Source organism: Acomys russatus, chromosome 3 (genome assembly GCF_903995435.1).
Source record: "Acomys russatus chromosome 3, mAcoRus1.1, whole genome shotgun sequence".
In the NCBI taxonomy this organism is placed as follows: domain Eukaryota; kingdom Metazoa; phylum Chordata; class Mammalia; order Rodentia; family Muridae; genus Acomys; species Acomys russatus.
In genome coordinates this window covers 16863070-16880341 of record NC_067139.1, presented here as the reverse complement: position 1 = coordinate 16880341, position 17272 = coordinate 16863070, and the positions used below count along the sequence as shown (strand labels likewise).

Sequence of the window (17272 nt, the reverse complement as noted above, 5' to 3'; positions counted from 1 at the left end):
TTGCCTGCCTCTGCCTCCCGAGTCCTGGGATTACAGGCGTGCAGATAGAACAGGTTTTTAAACAAGTATATTTGAGTTTACTATTACAAACCCACACAGACCCACACATACATTGTATGTTCCTTAAAGATAAAAGTTATACTCTGATACTCAATAAGCATCAAATACGATGTTTTTGTTTTTGTATTGGTGGAAGGAGTTGTTATTCATGGTGGGATCTTGCTAAATAGTTCAGGCTAAGCTCAAACTCAAGATCCTTTTTGTCTCAGTGTTCCAAATACTGGGATTGCAGGGATGGGGGTATCACCCCTGGGAATATTTCCAGTTTGACCTTCATTTTCTTGCTTGAATAATATGTATTTCAGTTTTGATATTGAAAACTGTTTCTCTTGTTATCTTATATCTGATGGTCATTTTCTAAATCCTAAAGACATGAAGTTGCACTACGGTGACCTCACTGACAGCACCTGCCTGGTGAAAATCATCAATGAAGTAAAGCCTACAGAGATCTATAATCTTGGTGCCCAGAGCCATGTCAAGGTAAGCCCTTCTCATTGCCATGGCTTCTCTGGCTGTGTCCTGGTAGTGTGCCCTATTCACTCATGTTCATTGTTTCTAATACAAAGACAGCTACCAGTCCTTAAAAATTTTAGTTTTCAGTATTAGTTTGGGAATTCATCCTAATAAAAATGTTTATCGTTTTTAAGTTGAGGTTTCTGTTACTGAACAGCACAATGAACTCTTTCAACTAACACTGAAGTAGCAATTTTCATTTAATTTACATTGTTCACTATAGCTGTGAGCCGCATTTCAGACATTTTATATCAATCTGCAAGAGAAGAATTTTTTAAATTATAGAAAGAGTATCATCATTAAAACCTTTGTTTCAATGTTCATTTTGGGTAGTAGCTATATGGCTGGGTCGATGGATATTCTTTGGGTTGCAGCCATACTTTAAAGTTAGCTGAATTACCTTTGGTCGTGAATGGTGAAAATAGTAAGCTGTTTTAAGCCATTCCATCTATACTGTGACACTCCATGTTGATTTCCTTCCTTGTATTCAGATTATCTGGTACTGTGCCCACCTTTCTTTAGTCATTCTAAAGAAAGTCAAGTAACAAACTTGCGCAGCTTTCCAGCCTCGCAGCTTCTGCATGACTAAGGTTTTTGTGGCTGTATCCTGATGCTTCCTTTGGTGAATGTAATTTGAAACCATAATTGATTCATTCTATTTAGATACCTATCCAGTCAGGTGGTTAGTAGAGCATAGAAACAAAAACAAATGGCTCTAAGTTTAAAAAATGTCCAGAAATACTAATTGTGCTTTTCCTCTAATTGTTTTCGTGTTCCTTTATATTTTTCAATTTTGTATACAAAAATTATCCACCTCCACATTATACATCCCACACCTCGACTGCTGACGGCAGGAATTAGGACCTGAGTCTAATGAGCAATGGAATAAACTTAGTTATAAAACAGCAAACTTTGAAAATTGAGGGTCAGTTCTTGAGTTGCAGAGTCCTTGAACTTAGTGGGTAAGAGCACTAACTGCTTTTGAAGAGGACTTGGGTATGGCACCCCGCACCCACATGGTGACTCACACAAACACCTGTAACTTCATCCAACACTCTCTTCTGATGTTGTGGGGCAGCAGCAACACTTGCAATACACACAAGCAAGACACTCATACACATGAAATAAATACATCTTAAAAACAAAAGCAAATAACGAATTGTGTGCATTTACTGCTGCTGCTGCTGCTGCTTCAACAACAACACAACAACAACAACTACTACTACTGCTGCTGCTGCTGCTGCTGCTGCTGCTGCTACTTAATTTGAGATTAGCCCATTTTTCTTTAAGATAGGCCTGAAGGTTTATGAAGACATATCTTATCTGCCTAGAATCTGTTAAGAAAACAATAGCAACAACAAATCCCCACGTTTCTCTTTCTTCTTTCCATTTCTCTTGCTTTGTGGGGTGTTGAGGGTGATGCTCAGGACCTCATACATGCTAAACACATACTAGAGCTACATTCTTAGCTCTCTTGGTTTCTTAATCTGTCAGTCATTTTATGTTATATGTGGGTTTATAATCTGTCCTTTGAAAGCATGAGGCTCTTTATATTCTGCAACAAAGCTATTTTCCTAGGCATTTTCAGCACTTGTTTCCCCTTGGTGAAGGCACGACTTAGGATTCTGTGTTTGAGAGATTGTTCTCACAGCTTACCTAGTCTACCTGACAGGCAGTTGAGGTACGTTGCCTTGTCCTCTGATCACTCTAAGGTGAATTTCCGGTTTCAGAATTTGGCCTGCTTTGTTATTATCAAGGGATAAATATATTTAATTTGTTATAAATTATTTTGCCATATTAATCTATGACAATATCTTTAAAGAGTTTACTGTTTCCATAAATTTTTAAAAATAAAAATTTGTTTCTGACTGGGTTAATGTGTTCAGTAACATTAATATAAAATAACATTATTTTGTAATATTTTGGAAGGTGGTCTAATATTAGTACATTTTGTATTTAATTTTTAATTCTTGACTTCTAGACTGGGCATTGTTTGTGTTGGACTCACGTTGTGCAGAATAAACTCTCCTATCACTCAAACTTCCAGTTAATTTGATGTGGGCCATGGTATGCTAAAAGTAAGGAAAATAAAATAATAGGAAGCTAGTCTGGCTTCCTGTAGGAAACCAATGAAGATGAAATTGCTTCTTGGAATGAGCCCATAGCAGTCTGGGAAATACTGACTGAAGACATTTTTCTGAATCATAAACAGTAAAATTATGACTCATGAAGTAGTTCGTTGAAAGGCTGGTTGGATCTTACGTGGGAGAAAGTGAGAGATGACTGCAATGTACCAGTTATTAAAAGCCTTAAACCTAGCATGATGATATCATCCCAGTAGGAACAAATGATACAGTTTATAGTTTTGCCCATCGAGAGAGAGAGAGAGAGAGAGAGAGAGAGAGAGAGAGAGACAGAGAGAAAGAGAGAGAGAGAGAGAGAGAGAGAGAGGGAGGCGAGAGGAGAGAGAGAGAGAGAGAGAGAGAGGAGAGAGAGAGAAAGAGAGAGAGAGAGAGAGAGAGAGAGAGAGAGAGAGAGAGAGAGAGAGAGAGAGAAACGTTTTTAGGAACCTTTTAAAAAATCTTTTTAATTCCTTGCAAATAACTTATTTTTGCTTAGCATTCATTATAGTTATGCTTTTGGAATTTGTCTGCTTTTTCTCCACAGCTTCTTTGATGACCTTACATCATGCCTACAGTCATAGTAATGATGAGATCTTTCCACAGGTAACCTAGTCCAGTGTTGAGTACATTTACCTCCCAATATCATGCTGGAATTGCCTTGACGTTTTTAAACATATGAAAATTATTTAGTCATAAGGCAGTCATGAACTCAAGAAATAATTTATTATGACTTTCAGTTTCACATCTGCTCATATCGTACATTTAGTTATTGCCAAATCCAGAATGGGAACTTAGATCGTCTTATTATATAGCTAATTTAAAGACCAAAAAGGAAACTCCAATTATTTCTACCAGTGGTTATTCTGAAATAGGTAGTCTTCACAAAGTAATTCCTTCCCCCATATTGGTATATTTCTTCTTGTACTCATTTCTTCCCCTGTGTCTGTGATATTCTCATGTTAGTTTTGAGGAGGAGTTTTCAAATCCCCTTTCAGTGCTGAAGATCATTTTTATATCTCCTTCAAGCTTTCGCTTATGCACCATGACTAACTCCATAGTTTGCATTCTTCTTTTATCCTTTAATTATCCTTATTACTTCCCTTTTCAGTTCTCTGAGTTACTTGTTAGGCTTTTTTTTCTATGATAGTAAGGGGGCCTGATTGCTTTGGTTGAAGGGAGTGAGTGAGCTGCAATTTCCTTTCCATCCTTGTGCAGATCAGCGGGTAGATTATGAGTGGAGAAGCCCAAAGGGAATGCTCCTGTGCAGGATCAGCAGGCTGGTCATGAAGCAGAATTGCTTGTGACTCAAGGGGCTTGTTGTAGCAGTGACCAGGCACTAAGTTAGAATCAGGGAGAGATAAGATAGAAAAGCAAGTCCAGCAAATGGAATTAAGAATCAAAACGGGCGTGGGAATTGCATTGGTAGACCCTGGGAAAGGGCCCAAGCAAATTTAATTCACCAAGCTAAGGAATTGTCATCTGTTTCCTGGTGGTTCTGAGTTGTAATTTACAGCTTGATAACTAATTGCTATATATACTACAGAAAGCCTGAATCTCCTGGGAGAATGAGCAAATGGCATACTGCACTGAGAGAATTCAGTTGGGAAAAGCAGGTTGACTTTATATTTGGCTAGTATATGGCTGACCTAGTTATAACACAAAACAAAACTGTAGTAACATGGCCCTTTATTATGTTTTGTGTTATAACAGAGCAGGGGGTGGCCCAATAAAGGCCACAACCAACATCAGAGAGGGACTGTTTTTCTGTGTTGTTACTCATTCTTCTATTTATTTTGGACTCTGGAGGCCTAGCAGGGAGGTATGAGCAGGAAAACAAGTAGACAGGGAACATTACTATTGCAGTTAGAAGAAACATCCTTAAAAATGAGTCAGGGCCTGGCCCTGTGGCCTACACAGTTACGTGGTAGAGTTCATTATGTCACTGTAGGTGAACATAGTTATCTACCTCTTTTCACAAGTGGCTGCCTTTTATTAGACTCAGTGCAGAATGCATGGTGGTGATGGGCAGTTGTAATCAGTATTAGTATAAGAATTAAATGTAATAGCACCTTGGGACTGTTCTCATGAGAACTGTAGTACAGGAAAAGGGTCTTAAAGTAGAGACATATACTAGAGTTCCCTGGACACATTCTGAAACTTCACATCCAATGACCTGCCGTGGCTTTCCTAAGAATGTTGGGGTTTTCCATGATTTCCAGTCCTAGTTATGTCATGAACTGACTGGGGCTTAAGTCTCTGTTTTCTCCAGTGAGCTGCTTACCTTAGGTTATAGTTTCTTTTGCCATTGTTCTGTGTACCATCTGCCTTAGTCTCTTGACCAAAAGCAGCCTTCACTGAAAGCTCATCTTGATGCAAAAAGCCATGCTCATCCTGTTGGCACTAATGCCCCATCATCCTCACGGAGTAGGTGTCAACAGTGAGTGCTGTGGGCAAGGAGGGTAGGAAGTGCAAATTGTCTCTTCTGTCAGTCCCTACCCCTGATCTTCTTGTGCTCTTTGTTCACAGTTTAGGCAAACATGAGGCAGATCATCTGGAGAAGTGCAGTGGGCTGAAATCACATGGTCAACATACTAGTCAGTGCTGCTTCTGCTGAGGATGAAGGTCGTGGTTTGCTTCAGCTGTGCTTTGAGAGATAGGCAAGACTGTTTCCCTTGGTCAAACGCCTGTAGTTCCTGTGCTGAAACATTAGCTTGTATGGCATATTCTAAAAGGGGAAATGATATATGTGGCCTGTTGGTTTTTATTACTTGGGGGGCATAGAATTCTGAGATGGCAGAGCTTCTGGCAATAACCCAGGTCATGCCCTTGTTTCACAAGGGCCTGCCTGAGATTGCCAGTTGATACGCAGCCCAGTTCTGTCTAGCCTTCAACCTAGGGCTGATGTCAGTTTGCCATCTTGTGCTCCTAAGCTGAGATGACCAGAGAAGAGGGTAGGACTTGGGTGCCATTGAACTATGACAGAAGTCTAACCTCTGTGGTCATTCCTGTCATTTGCTACGTATAAAAAAAGAAGCTTCAGTGTAATAGGCAGAACTAAGACATTGTCCCTGCTGGAGGGAACTTGTTATAATTAATCCCAGATGAGTGGTGTTTTTATAGTTATGAAGCGCTCTGAATATAATGAATGGTGCAGCATGAACATGCTAATGATACTAAAATTAATTGCTGTATAGGGAAAATAGGATTGTATAGATTTAACTCATCTGAAATGACATCTTGTTCACTTATTAATATGTATAAGTTACAACTGTTGAGGCTCTGAAGATAACTTATTTTCCTCAACAGACACCTGAATTGGTAGTCGTTATTATCTAAGAAAATGGTTATATTGTCACATAAAGTTCTTGAATTTGCTCAGAGATACAGGAATCCTCCAGTTATTCAGAGCATGGTTAATATTGAAATAATTCAGAGGCCTGAAGAGCAAAATAACTGTACTTAGAGTGCCACCAGCTTAGCTGTTTTATGTCTATACTGCTATGCACGTGTGGGTCTGCAAATGCTGGAGTATAGGGACATGAACAACATTTCTGTAGGTAGGTGGTAAACCTCTACTATGTCAAGGACAGCTGCCTTTGCTTTGTTTTTGTTGTGCAGCCCCCGTTTTGAATAGTTGTTGTCCCCTCTTCTGTGTAGGTACAGCGCCTATGATACTTAGTAATCACTCTAATTTTCTACAAAGAGAACTTGTGATAAGAACATTTTTCATTTAAAATATAACAATTGTGTTTACATTATATCATCTTTCATAATATGAATATGGCTAGTCAGGTTCAAGATCCCTAGGATGAAATTTGGCCCTGTTAAGTCCTATATTCACAAGGATTGGTAGACATGTACACTGTTGGTGAGGGTCTCTGTGTGTCATCTGGCTCACATTCTTCTTAGAAGCCTGTTATAGATTTAAGCAATTGAATTCAAATCTAAAACCACTTAAAAAGTCCTTTATAGTCCATTAAGAATTTTTATGGGAGAGAACACTCTATGAAAGTTCTCCGTTCCCTGTTCAAACAGATTGTTCTGTTTTATTAGATCTAGGTGGTATTGTAATTTTGATAACAGCTAATAATGTTTGGAATTTTGTATATAATTAATGGACCACACAAAGGTGTGTTTGTTAGCTTTTCCAACCTTAACCTATTTACAGTAGTAGCTTTTTTTATTAAATACAATCTAAAGTATTTCAGTATTGTAACAATTTATACAGTTAAGCTAAAATTAGTTAAAATGTCTAAAAAAAAATGTTCATGTTTATCTTGATGTCCATGTCTAGGTGGATTCATACATACTAATGGGAGAAAATTTTAAGTTACTAGAAAAGGTATTGTAAGTGAAACTATTTTTTTTCTTTTACTTTTATGATGAATGGATTTTAAAATTCCTAATTAGACAAGTATATAAATACTAACATTATGTAATATTTGAAGGCAGATATACTTTTCCTCTTCTCAGATTGGTGTCCGTATTTAAGAAATTATGCTCTCTTTAAAATAACTTATAGAACTAGGTTTAATTAGGATCCTTACTTTATCATTTCAGTATGTGTTATGTTTATAAAATTTATTTTGTTAAACTCAAGTCTTTAAAATTGGGACAAAAGATAAAATAAAACCTTTTATTAAAAAATTTAGTGCATAAGGACTTTTTATTTTAGTTTCTGTGTAAATCATTGATACTTTATCAGTTTCAACAAGAAAAATTTAACGTACTGTGTTGTGTGTATTTTTAAAACATTAATATCATAGATTAATAGACAATTGTTTTAAGTAACAACAACCTATGAATCTTGGCATGTTCATTTTATAATAGGTAGTTAGAATTGTTATATTTATAAGACCACGTGAAGGGTTAGAACTTTGAGAACACTTAATAAAATGGTGCATTTCAAAGATGATGTCGCTTGTATATGTCATATTACTGATGAGTAAAATGAAAATTTCCAGAGATGATGCTAGAAAGTTGTAAAGGATGCATCAATAGAATGGAAGTAGCGCAGTTAGGGCTTTTCATTGCTTGGTGACTCAGGGCGAGCACCCCTCTCCCTACTGTTCTTCTCTTTTACAAATTAGTAATAGTAACAAACCAGACCTCTAACTTTTAAAGGACATTCTTCAGGACAGTTTCTTGTCCTGACTATCATCTACCCTTTTCTCCATGGATGGATTAATGAAGAGGCTACTTTTATTTGTGTTCCTACACCTGTGTAACTCACTCTGGATTAGAAGTCTGTTATGCAGGCAGGCGGAGAAGTTTTGGTGTATTTTGATAGATTCGTCTCTCTTCTTTGGAGAGAAGCATTTCAGTGGTGAAGAGCACGAAAAGATTACAACACAGTATTTGTTTTTATATCACAAGATCAAATACTTCTTTTTTACTTTATATTAAATATAATGAAAATTTAATCCCATTACTTGGCAAGATATTTAAATGACAATTTTTATAAAATTTAACTTATTTTTATTGAATTTATTTACTTAAGTGTCTTTAGTATCTCAATCTTTCATGTTTATCCTTTTCAATTGTTAACTCTGTGAAAGTTACTACCTTTATTAAAACTTTTCGGTATCTGTAACGGGAGAAAAATTATTGGCTATGATAAAAATGTAAGGTTAAACAGTGCACCTTTACAAGCCACTTTTAATGAAGTTGCCTCACAGTGGAAGTCAGGAATTCCCAGCAAGCGTCTGCACTTGGGTTGGAAGGCAAATTATTCCTGACTCTCCTTTATCTAGATGAAGAGACAGAATTTCTTTGGGGACCCAGGAATTCTGATGCATGGATGCATGTTATGCTTTTTTAAACACATAGATGGCAGCAAAGTGTCACAGACAACAGAGGCAAGCCTTGTCCTTAGAATGAAAGATGAGTGACAATACACATGATTTCCATCAGCTTAGCTCCCTGGGTTCTTTCTGTAAGTAAATCTAAAATAAGGAAGAAAGCTACTATTGATAACATGGATGTATAACAGGATGGAGGAAGCTGTGGGAGAACTATAATACACTGAATTTCTGGACAAATCCCAGATGGGAAATCTTAATCTTTTCAGGTATGTCTTCTATTGTAAAAGATAACTGAAGGCAGCTTTGATATTGTGCATGTCGAAATAAAAAGTCAGTGAGGGTAGAATGGTAGTCAGGGCAAAGGGAAGTAAAAGAGAAACCTTACAAAAGTCTCAGCGGCAAGAAATGGCCTCCTGCCTACCAGAACTGTGGGTTTTGGCCTGCATGGCTCCTTTTTAGTTAAGCAAGTTACAAAGAGGAAATGTCAGTCCACGAATCAGGCAAACATTCCATGGGAACATTTGCTCAAATGTCAGCATTTTAGAAAATAGAACTGCAGCCTATTATGGCCCAGTCTCCAGGCTGGATTTTCTATTAAATACACAAGTACAAATGTGTTTGTTCAGAACGCGTTCTCAATTAACAAGTCATTTTATGCCTTAATTAGCATTCCTATATAATGACATAATCACTGTAGAAGATGACAGTCATCATTATAATTAATATTTAATATGTGTCTGGTTCTGACGACCTTTCTGTGTGTTCTTACACACTTCTAGGTAATTTTCAAGTTTTAGAATTGCGTTTAGTAAAATCACACAGCCACGAGGAGCTAAGGAAGTGGAAGCGCGCTTGTTAGGCTTCAGTCTGGAAGTGAGTTACAGAACAGTTAGCAACAAGTCCCGAACAATTGAATCACGGTGGTCTCCTCCTGCTTACAAACACTGCTAAAGAATTGCCAGTGTTGTTCAGGAAAACATTTCTCCCACCCTTAATTTCTGTTTTAAAATCTCCTCAGGCAATTTAGTCTATAGACTAATCTCTCTGTAACAGAATTTATTCTAAAGGTGTGTATAACAGCTTGCTTAAATGCAATATCTGGCAAGTCTCTCTTGTGACAGCAACTTATTTCTCACATAATTATTTTCCTAGTAAATTTGATATCTTAACAACCCACAACCCCTTCCCTCATTTCTGAGTTCAAAAAGTAACACTTAATATAATTTATTTCTCATAGTTAATAAAGGCTTACTTGAGAGTGTTGCCGTTCACCCTCTAGCTGCCTCAGCCGAGTTAGGTCAGGAGGGAGTGTGGTGGCCTGGATGAAGGAAGGTGGTTTCCAGCATCACTTCGCTGGGGACTGTGATGGCCTCAATGGGGTTTTAATGATGCATAAAACATATTTTGCTTGCTACTCATTGCTTATTTCATGATTAAATGATTTTGCTCTGCCATATATTCATAAGAAAAGATGGGTACCTAATTAGTTTTTCTCTCTTAAACTCTCTACAGTGTTGACTTTAATTTGTTTCCACAGGCAGGTCTGTATTAACTGTTTTTAGCATTGTTACGCAAACATAAGAACTACATGGATTTTTATTTGTGTATATGTAATTATTTGATAATCTTAATTAGTAAAATTTAATAAGGTGCACTTTCATCATCCTACATATTTTAAAAACAAATATAAGTTGTTTTTGAACTCACAGTTATATACAAATTCTTTTGTAAGTGGTTATTGAAATAGCAAATGTTTGTTAATGAGCTTTAGATTACCATATGCTACTTGAAAAATAGCTTTTACCCAGTATATAATGTTTTTGGGTAACTGTATTCCTTTTACATATTTAGCTCACTTGTAAGACATTAGGTTAAGACTATGCGTCTTTTCTTAGTAGGATGGTATCATACGTATTATTTATTTGACCTTTTCTTTGCCACGGTTTTCATAAAAAGGACAGGATTGCAACACCACTTCCTCAAACTTCTTGGTTTCAAAAGAATCATTTCTCACACAGCCAAATATGAGTGACTTGTATCGCTTACTAACAGAAGAACATTGTTCTCTACTTAAAACAAACTGCTGATTTTATTAATGTTATCATTAATGTTATATTAATTTTCCTTGGTAATATTTTATACTTTATAAGAGAAGTTAAATGTTGAATAAGTAATAAAATATTTTTGATTTTCTCATAACTTCTTAAATGTACTTTTAAAAAGGATACATTTTATAAATAACTTGATGCTTTTTCAGACAAAAATGGAATTTATGTGAGCTGCAGAGGAAGATTTGTGTTTTAATGGCATCTTATGACAAACCTTAATTTATGACCACTTTAAGTTTGTTTACATGAGTAAACATTACTATATCTTAGATATTTGAAAATGTTTTTACTACATTATAGTTTAAGTAATATTTATCTTATTTGGTTTTCCAAATTATGTCAACATAAGTGTCCTTAAAGAAGTGGTGTTGTAGTTGACAGTAAAGCGGAGCGTGCTCTGTTGAGTCATGCTGCCAGAATATTCAAGTATTATTCTTAGCTTCGTTTTTCTTGTTTTATTTCAAATGTGTCCTGTTTCTGATACAAAATAATTCAAAATGATAAGTACTTTTTAAAGAAAATTGATAGATGGGGAATTGTAATCATAAATTGTTATTTTTTTCATGTGTTCATTTTCTTTCATCAAGTACTAATGAGCAGTCGGAAGAGAAAATATGAACATAGGGTTCACCTTTAGGCCCAAACTGCATTTCTTTTTAAAATTTTTATAGGGTCCAGGGTACCGGACACTTACAAGTGTTTTGCCAGTGTTCGTGTTCTTTGAGGAGGGATTTCACAGGGCATGTGCTCTTTCATCATGTGAGAGATTGTTCCGTACTTTAGCACATACTCTCCTGCCTTCCCCCTCCGCTTCTTGTTGAGGAGTCTGCCAGTCAAACATCCTATATTATTGAGTCTCGGTAGTGCAACTTTATTGGTCCAAAATTCAGAGGCTAATCCTTAACATAGACACTAGTTTCCAAAGTGTGAAATGCTAGCTTGTTACTTTTATTCTTTAGGCAAGCTTTTGTAAATTTTCTTTTTTAAAGTGTTGACTCTGAAGAATATTTGGAAAGCATTTATAGGTGTATCATTGTGGAAAGGATATATTTCAATGGACAACATAAACATCCTGGTTAAACACTTAGTGTGGTTAGAGGTTTTTAATCAGAAACTAGTAAAATATATTAGTCTTTATAGTGTATCATCAATTAATACTAGCTATAATTTCTAGTAAAATCTTTTCAATAAAATTTAAACACTAACTTAAAAGAACTCTTAATATTAGCTGACATGCTGCAGTAGTTTTAATAGAAATAGTTCATATTTTTATTTTCATAGTAAAATTGAAATTAGCAGATGGTTTTTACTCATCTGTTTAATTGTCTTGCATTTATACATTTCATCTCTTTTTTCTTGTAGTAAAAGTAACTGTTGGGCAAGCATTAAGCTTTGTTTACTTCCATGTGAGTAAAGGCTGAGCTCTTACACTTTGATGCACCACTTCTCAGGGGTGTTTCTCTTCCTTACTAAGGAGTAAAGCTCAGCAGATGCTCTGGGATGGAATTCTTAAGACACTAGCGCTGCGGATCAAAAGCTACACCTAGCATTTTGACTCCTCACTGACACAGACTTTGTTGCTGACATGTACTTCCTCTATTTTTTTCTTCACTCTTCCATCTGCATTAGTCAATCTTAAACTAAAGACACATGTTTGCTGCTACATATCAAATCTCTTACTGGATAATCTGTAGTTTATTTAAATTGTAATGATTGTTTGCCTTTACAAATATTGCTTTATAGAATGAAATAAAATAATTTGTTGCATATTTACATATCTTAATTTAATATCACTATTTGGTAAAAATATTGATTATTGTAGCATTTAGAAAACCTTGGAGAAACTAAATATGAGTAACTTCTGAAAATTCACAATTATCTCTGAGGAATTCATCATAAATCTTTATAACTGCAAGGTTGACACATGAATGAAATTTTCACTGTAAGAACAATTTATGTTCATTTATTTAACATAGTTTGGGTTATACAATTCTTCAGGCCTTAATTTACATACAGCTGCCATTGATATATGGAAATACAAAGCTTTCTAAATGTTAGAATAGGGTATTTGTACATGTATGTGTTCGTGTGTGTGTGTGTGTATGAGTGTATGATAAAAATCCAAGAAAACTGTACTCGTTTATATTTATATAATGTAAACTAAGACTGAATAGAACACACAGCCTTCAAGTTCCTCCTCTGTGGAATGGGGCGTGAGACTGAGGGAAGTGCAGAAGACTTTCACCACATGTTCTACAAGATTTGTTTCTAACTCAGGTTCTGTCATTCTGCTATTATCTTTTAGGATGCCATTTTGTTTTGATTTCAAATTATGCATACTGTCTAATAAACTAAGCACAAATAAAACCTAAGTTTAAAAGATTCAATCTCTTTTAAAAACTATTCTTTAGAAAAAGAATCCATTGATCGAGTTTAGTATACAGTAGTTATTTTCTAGAAATATTTAATTTTACTTTATTTTTATTTATTTTATTTTTTTAATAATTTATTATTGTTACATCTCAATGGTTATCCCATCCCTTGTATCCTCCCATTCTTCCCTCCCTCCCATTTTCCCCTTATTCCCCTAAAAGTAGGCTTCTACCTTTTTACATGTTTGATGCAGAATAATGGAAACTATGAGATGGAAAAATCCTTATGCTTCAGTTTTCTCAGGATGCACAAATTAAAGTTGAACATTCTGTGAGCATTAGCAGCACACTTATCATCAAAAAATCTAAAAAATGTAAATATTTTCTACAAAATATAAATCCATGTAAATTGTTTTCTGAATGCTATATGCTTACTTTTATTTAGTATAATCAGTATGTGTGCATTTCCATCAATTTGTTTACTCATATAGGTTAATTTAAGTGCCAGTGTTAACTTGTTTCTCCATTTAACTTTAATATCTGTATATGTGTTTCTTAAAAGTTGAGGCATATTGCAGAAAGTGCACTGTGCTCCAACTTGGGTCAAAAGGGAAAACCAGAAGCTAATAAACTGTTTTGTGATCATATTAAAGAGGTTTTAGTTAGAGAAACAAGACCTTTAACTATTGTAGATAACTTTTATTCAAGTACAGTTTTCTGGAGTTTCCTGCTTAATGAACTACTAATGCATTTTTAAAGAAGAAAGAAATGTGTGTGAAGACTTATGTACTTAAAAGTAGACATTTTGTTTGTAGGATCATAAGGAAGCTTTGGGGCTTTACTGAATCTGTGTTCAATGAGAGTGTATAATGTGAAGTTATTGGTTGATTGTAGATGATGAGCTTAGAGAATAAACAGCAAAAAATTAAAAATGTTTCAAAGGTAGTTTTATAATTCTTAGCAGAGTATGTATTCATCATCTACAAAAACTAATGCAAAAACATGCCCCCTCCCACAGACGCTAAGAGTTCAAGTTTTAATTCTGTTGGTTTGTGATGGCTGGTTCACTTATGGCACTGACGATCAAACCCAGTGTCTTGCACATGGTATGCAGGCATTCAAGACACACCTTCAGCTCACTGATTTTTTTGTTTGTTTGTTTGTTTGCCATGAGAAACTGTTATTGATTCTCATGGTTTATAAAAGGCAAAAATACATCACAGTAAGTAACACTTATTTTCTTTCTTCTATTATTATTTTAAAACTTTGTATTCCCAAATAAAAATTTTCAACATTATAAGTCTATAGATTGAATTATTTTTAAGTTATGAAAATTCTGTGTTTAACTTTGCATCATTTCATGTAGTCAAGGTGGCAAACTTGTCAAGATTCTTAAAGCTCGCTGTGAATATTATACTCCAATTCATTTTGGCTCTAATTAAGTCATTCTTAAGATATTTGCTGCTGTATGCATTTTGTATAAAATTTCTTGTAAGTCTTGTATAACTTTTTAAAGTTTTATATAAGGATTGCTCTAAGTACAACTCAAATAAAAATTGGATATTCTTCTTCACTGCCTTCTCTGAAATTGTCTTAAGGAGGTAAAATGTTTCAACTAAAGCTTATATGCAGATTTTTAGTTTGGTCTTCCTTCTTTGCTGTCCCCAACACAAGCTAAAACAACTTAACTAGAGTCCTTTCTCTGTCAGTCAAATTTCATTATATTAAAGAGCAACTATAACAATAAAATGACTGTTATATAATTTTTTATAGTTTAGCTCTTTAAAAGTAAAAATACAAAAGTATTTACTCAGCTTTTCTCTGAACTTTTAAGACTCTCATCATTTTATTTTTGTTTAAAGAGCTGTGTTTTACTTACATCATACCTGAAAACAGTCATCAGCTACAGTTAATGCTAATAGTTTATTTATCTGACATACTCCTTTTGTCATGACCCTATCCTGGTGACTACCTTCTGGCAAAAGGAGTACGCTAGTCTAATGCCTTCATTTGTTTATTAGGTGACTGGATTGCAAGGATATTAAGTTCCTCTCCTTGAGCGGCCCTAGGTCAAACAGCCTGGTTATGTAGGACAGCGCGGTGGTCAGTGTGAAGGCTTGCTTTCTTCCTCTTCACCCAGAGCTAAGTCTCCTCTACTCATGGCCTCTCACTTGCTTTGTCAAAGTATGACATGGATGGATTGCTTGGATTCTTTCAAAGCCTTTCCTGTGTAATAATGATGGCAACAATTTCAAGCATTTGTCAGGGGCCACTAATACATGTTGTGACAGCAGTTTAAGGGGGGGGGGGTAAGGTGGATTTATTACTAATAAAACATTAAAAACCCTTATATTTAAAGCCAAACATAATTTACATCAGTTTCACCCCTCATCGAGTCACCTGTCTGTGTGTGATTTAAGCTGCTGCCCCTTTCTCTTCTCAGAAGCATTCATCGTGCTGTGGCTGACCCTGGGTACCTCCCCCAGCAGATAGGTAGTAGCTGGGTCCTTAGAGGGCTTTGACTGGAACCATCTGTTCTGCTATTCCCAGGGACAATGGTCTAGGCACTCTTCCATAGGAGCTCATGTATACAATCATTTGTAATAGCAAAGTGTTGAAACAGAGTTTTGAGATTCCAAAACATCCTTTAATCCGCATCAGTCTCCGATACAGGATTTTGAGTAGTACAGGGTGGTTGTTGTTGCTGTTGTTGTTGTTGCTGCTGTTGTTGTTCACTTATTAACTGTAACTTGTAAACTTAGTGGTTTGGTTTTCTTTTATTTTCAAAAAAAGCCATTTGTTTTTGCATGTACTAGTTTAGTCTATCAATACATAAAATATATATCTGTATTTAGTAAGTATGTTTGGAAAAGACAATTTGGTTGGCTCTTAAATATATTTATATTAATATTATGATTAAAATACAGAGAGAGAGAGAGAGAGAGAGAGAGAGAGAGAGAGAGAGAGAGAGAGAAGGGAGAGGGAGAGAGAGAGAGAGAGAAGGGAGAGGGAGAAGGAGCCAAGATATAAAGTTGATACCAGATTCTGATGACACATCTTAATTATGACTTGTTGGGATTTGGTGAGACAGATATATATGCTTTAGTATCAGGAATCCCTCCCTATTTTTCATAGGCCAGGTAGGTTTTCATTGTTTCTAGGCTAGTTTGTGAGTGTGTGTGTGTGTGTGTGTGTGTGTGTGTGTGTGAGAGAGAGAGAGAGAGAGAGAGAGAGAGAGAGAGAGAGAGAGAGAGAGAGAGAGAAAGAGAGAGTCCTCTAATATTAGTCTTAGTAATTACCAAGTAATACATAAATTTATATAGAAAGAAATTATTGAAGTGCTCAGAAGTAACCCTGTACTGTTCTTCATGGTTATGATTTGACCTACTAACAGCTGTTACTCAACTTGTCATTTTTCTTAACTGCCAAAGTGTTGCTGTAGCTGTTTGTACTGCATCAGCTAACAACAAATGTCTTAGATCTGAAGTACAAAGTGAATGTTTCCTTTGAAGAGTTGAGCTTAAAAAGTCCTCAAATTTATAAATATGTTTTTTCTTTGACAAAATCAACTTCTAGAGATAAAGAGAGTATGTATATTTATTTAGAAGTTATCAAATATATTTTTTCCCTTATATGGGCATGTCCTGCTTTACGATAACTGGCTGTGTAAATAGTTAATTTAGGGAAAAATTACAATAATTATTTTAGCTGTAGAATGGCTATTTTATTCATTTCAGAATTACTTTTAATAAATTTTCTGTGTCACGTCAATATTAGCATTTAGTCTGTACTGGGTTGGAAGAGCAATCCATAATGCTACTCTGTATGTCTTTGATTAGTAATGGGATTGAACTCACTTTACAGATTATCACCTGTTCTAGTGTTCCTTTCTGTGACATGCATTTCTCTAGCCTCTGTCTACTCACTTTTTCAGGCTTTTTAACTTGCTGACTTGTAGGAATCCTTATTAATCTTTTATCAGTTGTATGTGCTGTAAGTACATTCCTTCACTTCGCAAGTTCTATGCTAGCTTTGTGCTATCCATCACACAACATAAATCTTGACGTTTGTTGAGGTCGACTCCCCTTTTATGGGGCTATCTGCGATGTGTTTGAGAAATCCTTTGTACAGCATGCTTTTCACAATGCTGGGAACATTTCAATGCTATAAAAAGTTGTCATCTGGCACATTCAATATATTATTAAAAGGAGACAGACACTAAATCGAATTAGTCTAAGTGATATTCTAAGTTTCCTGTAAATCTATAACTCTTCAGATATATTGAAGATAAT

The 17272-nt window shown here is 35.5% G+C and overlaps 1 protein-coding gene across 1 annotated transcript in view; it reads left to right on the top strand.

Annotated features, from left to right (window-relative positions):
* Positions 1-17272, top strand: part of Gmds (GDP-mannose 4,6-dehydratase) — a 534897-nt gene that overhangs the window by 91686 nt on the left and 425939 nt on the right. The window contains exon 4 of the mRNA XM_051169591.1: positions 431-540. Within this exon, the coding sequence (XP_051025548.1) occupies positions 431-540 (110 nt within the window). The remainder of the gene's footprint in view (positions 1-430; positions 541-17272) is intronic.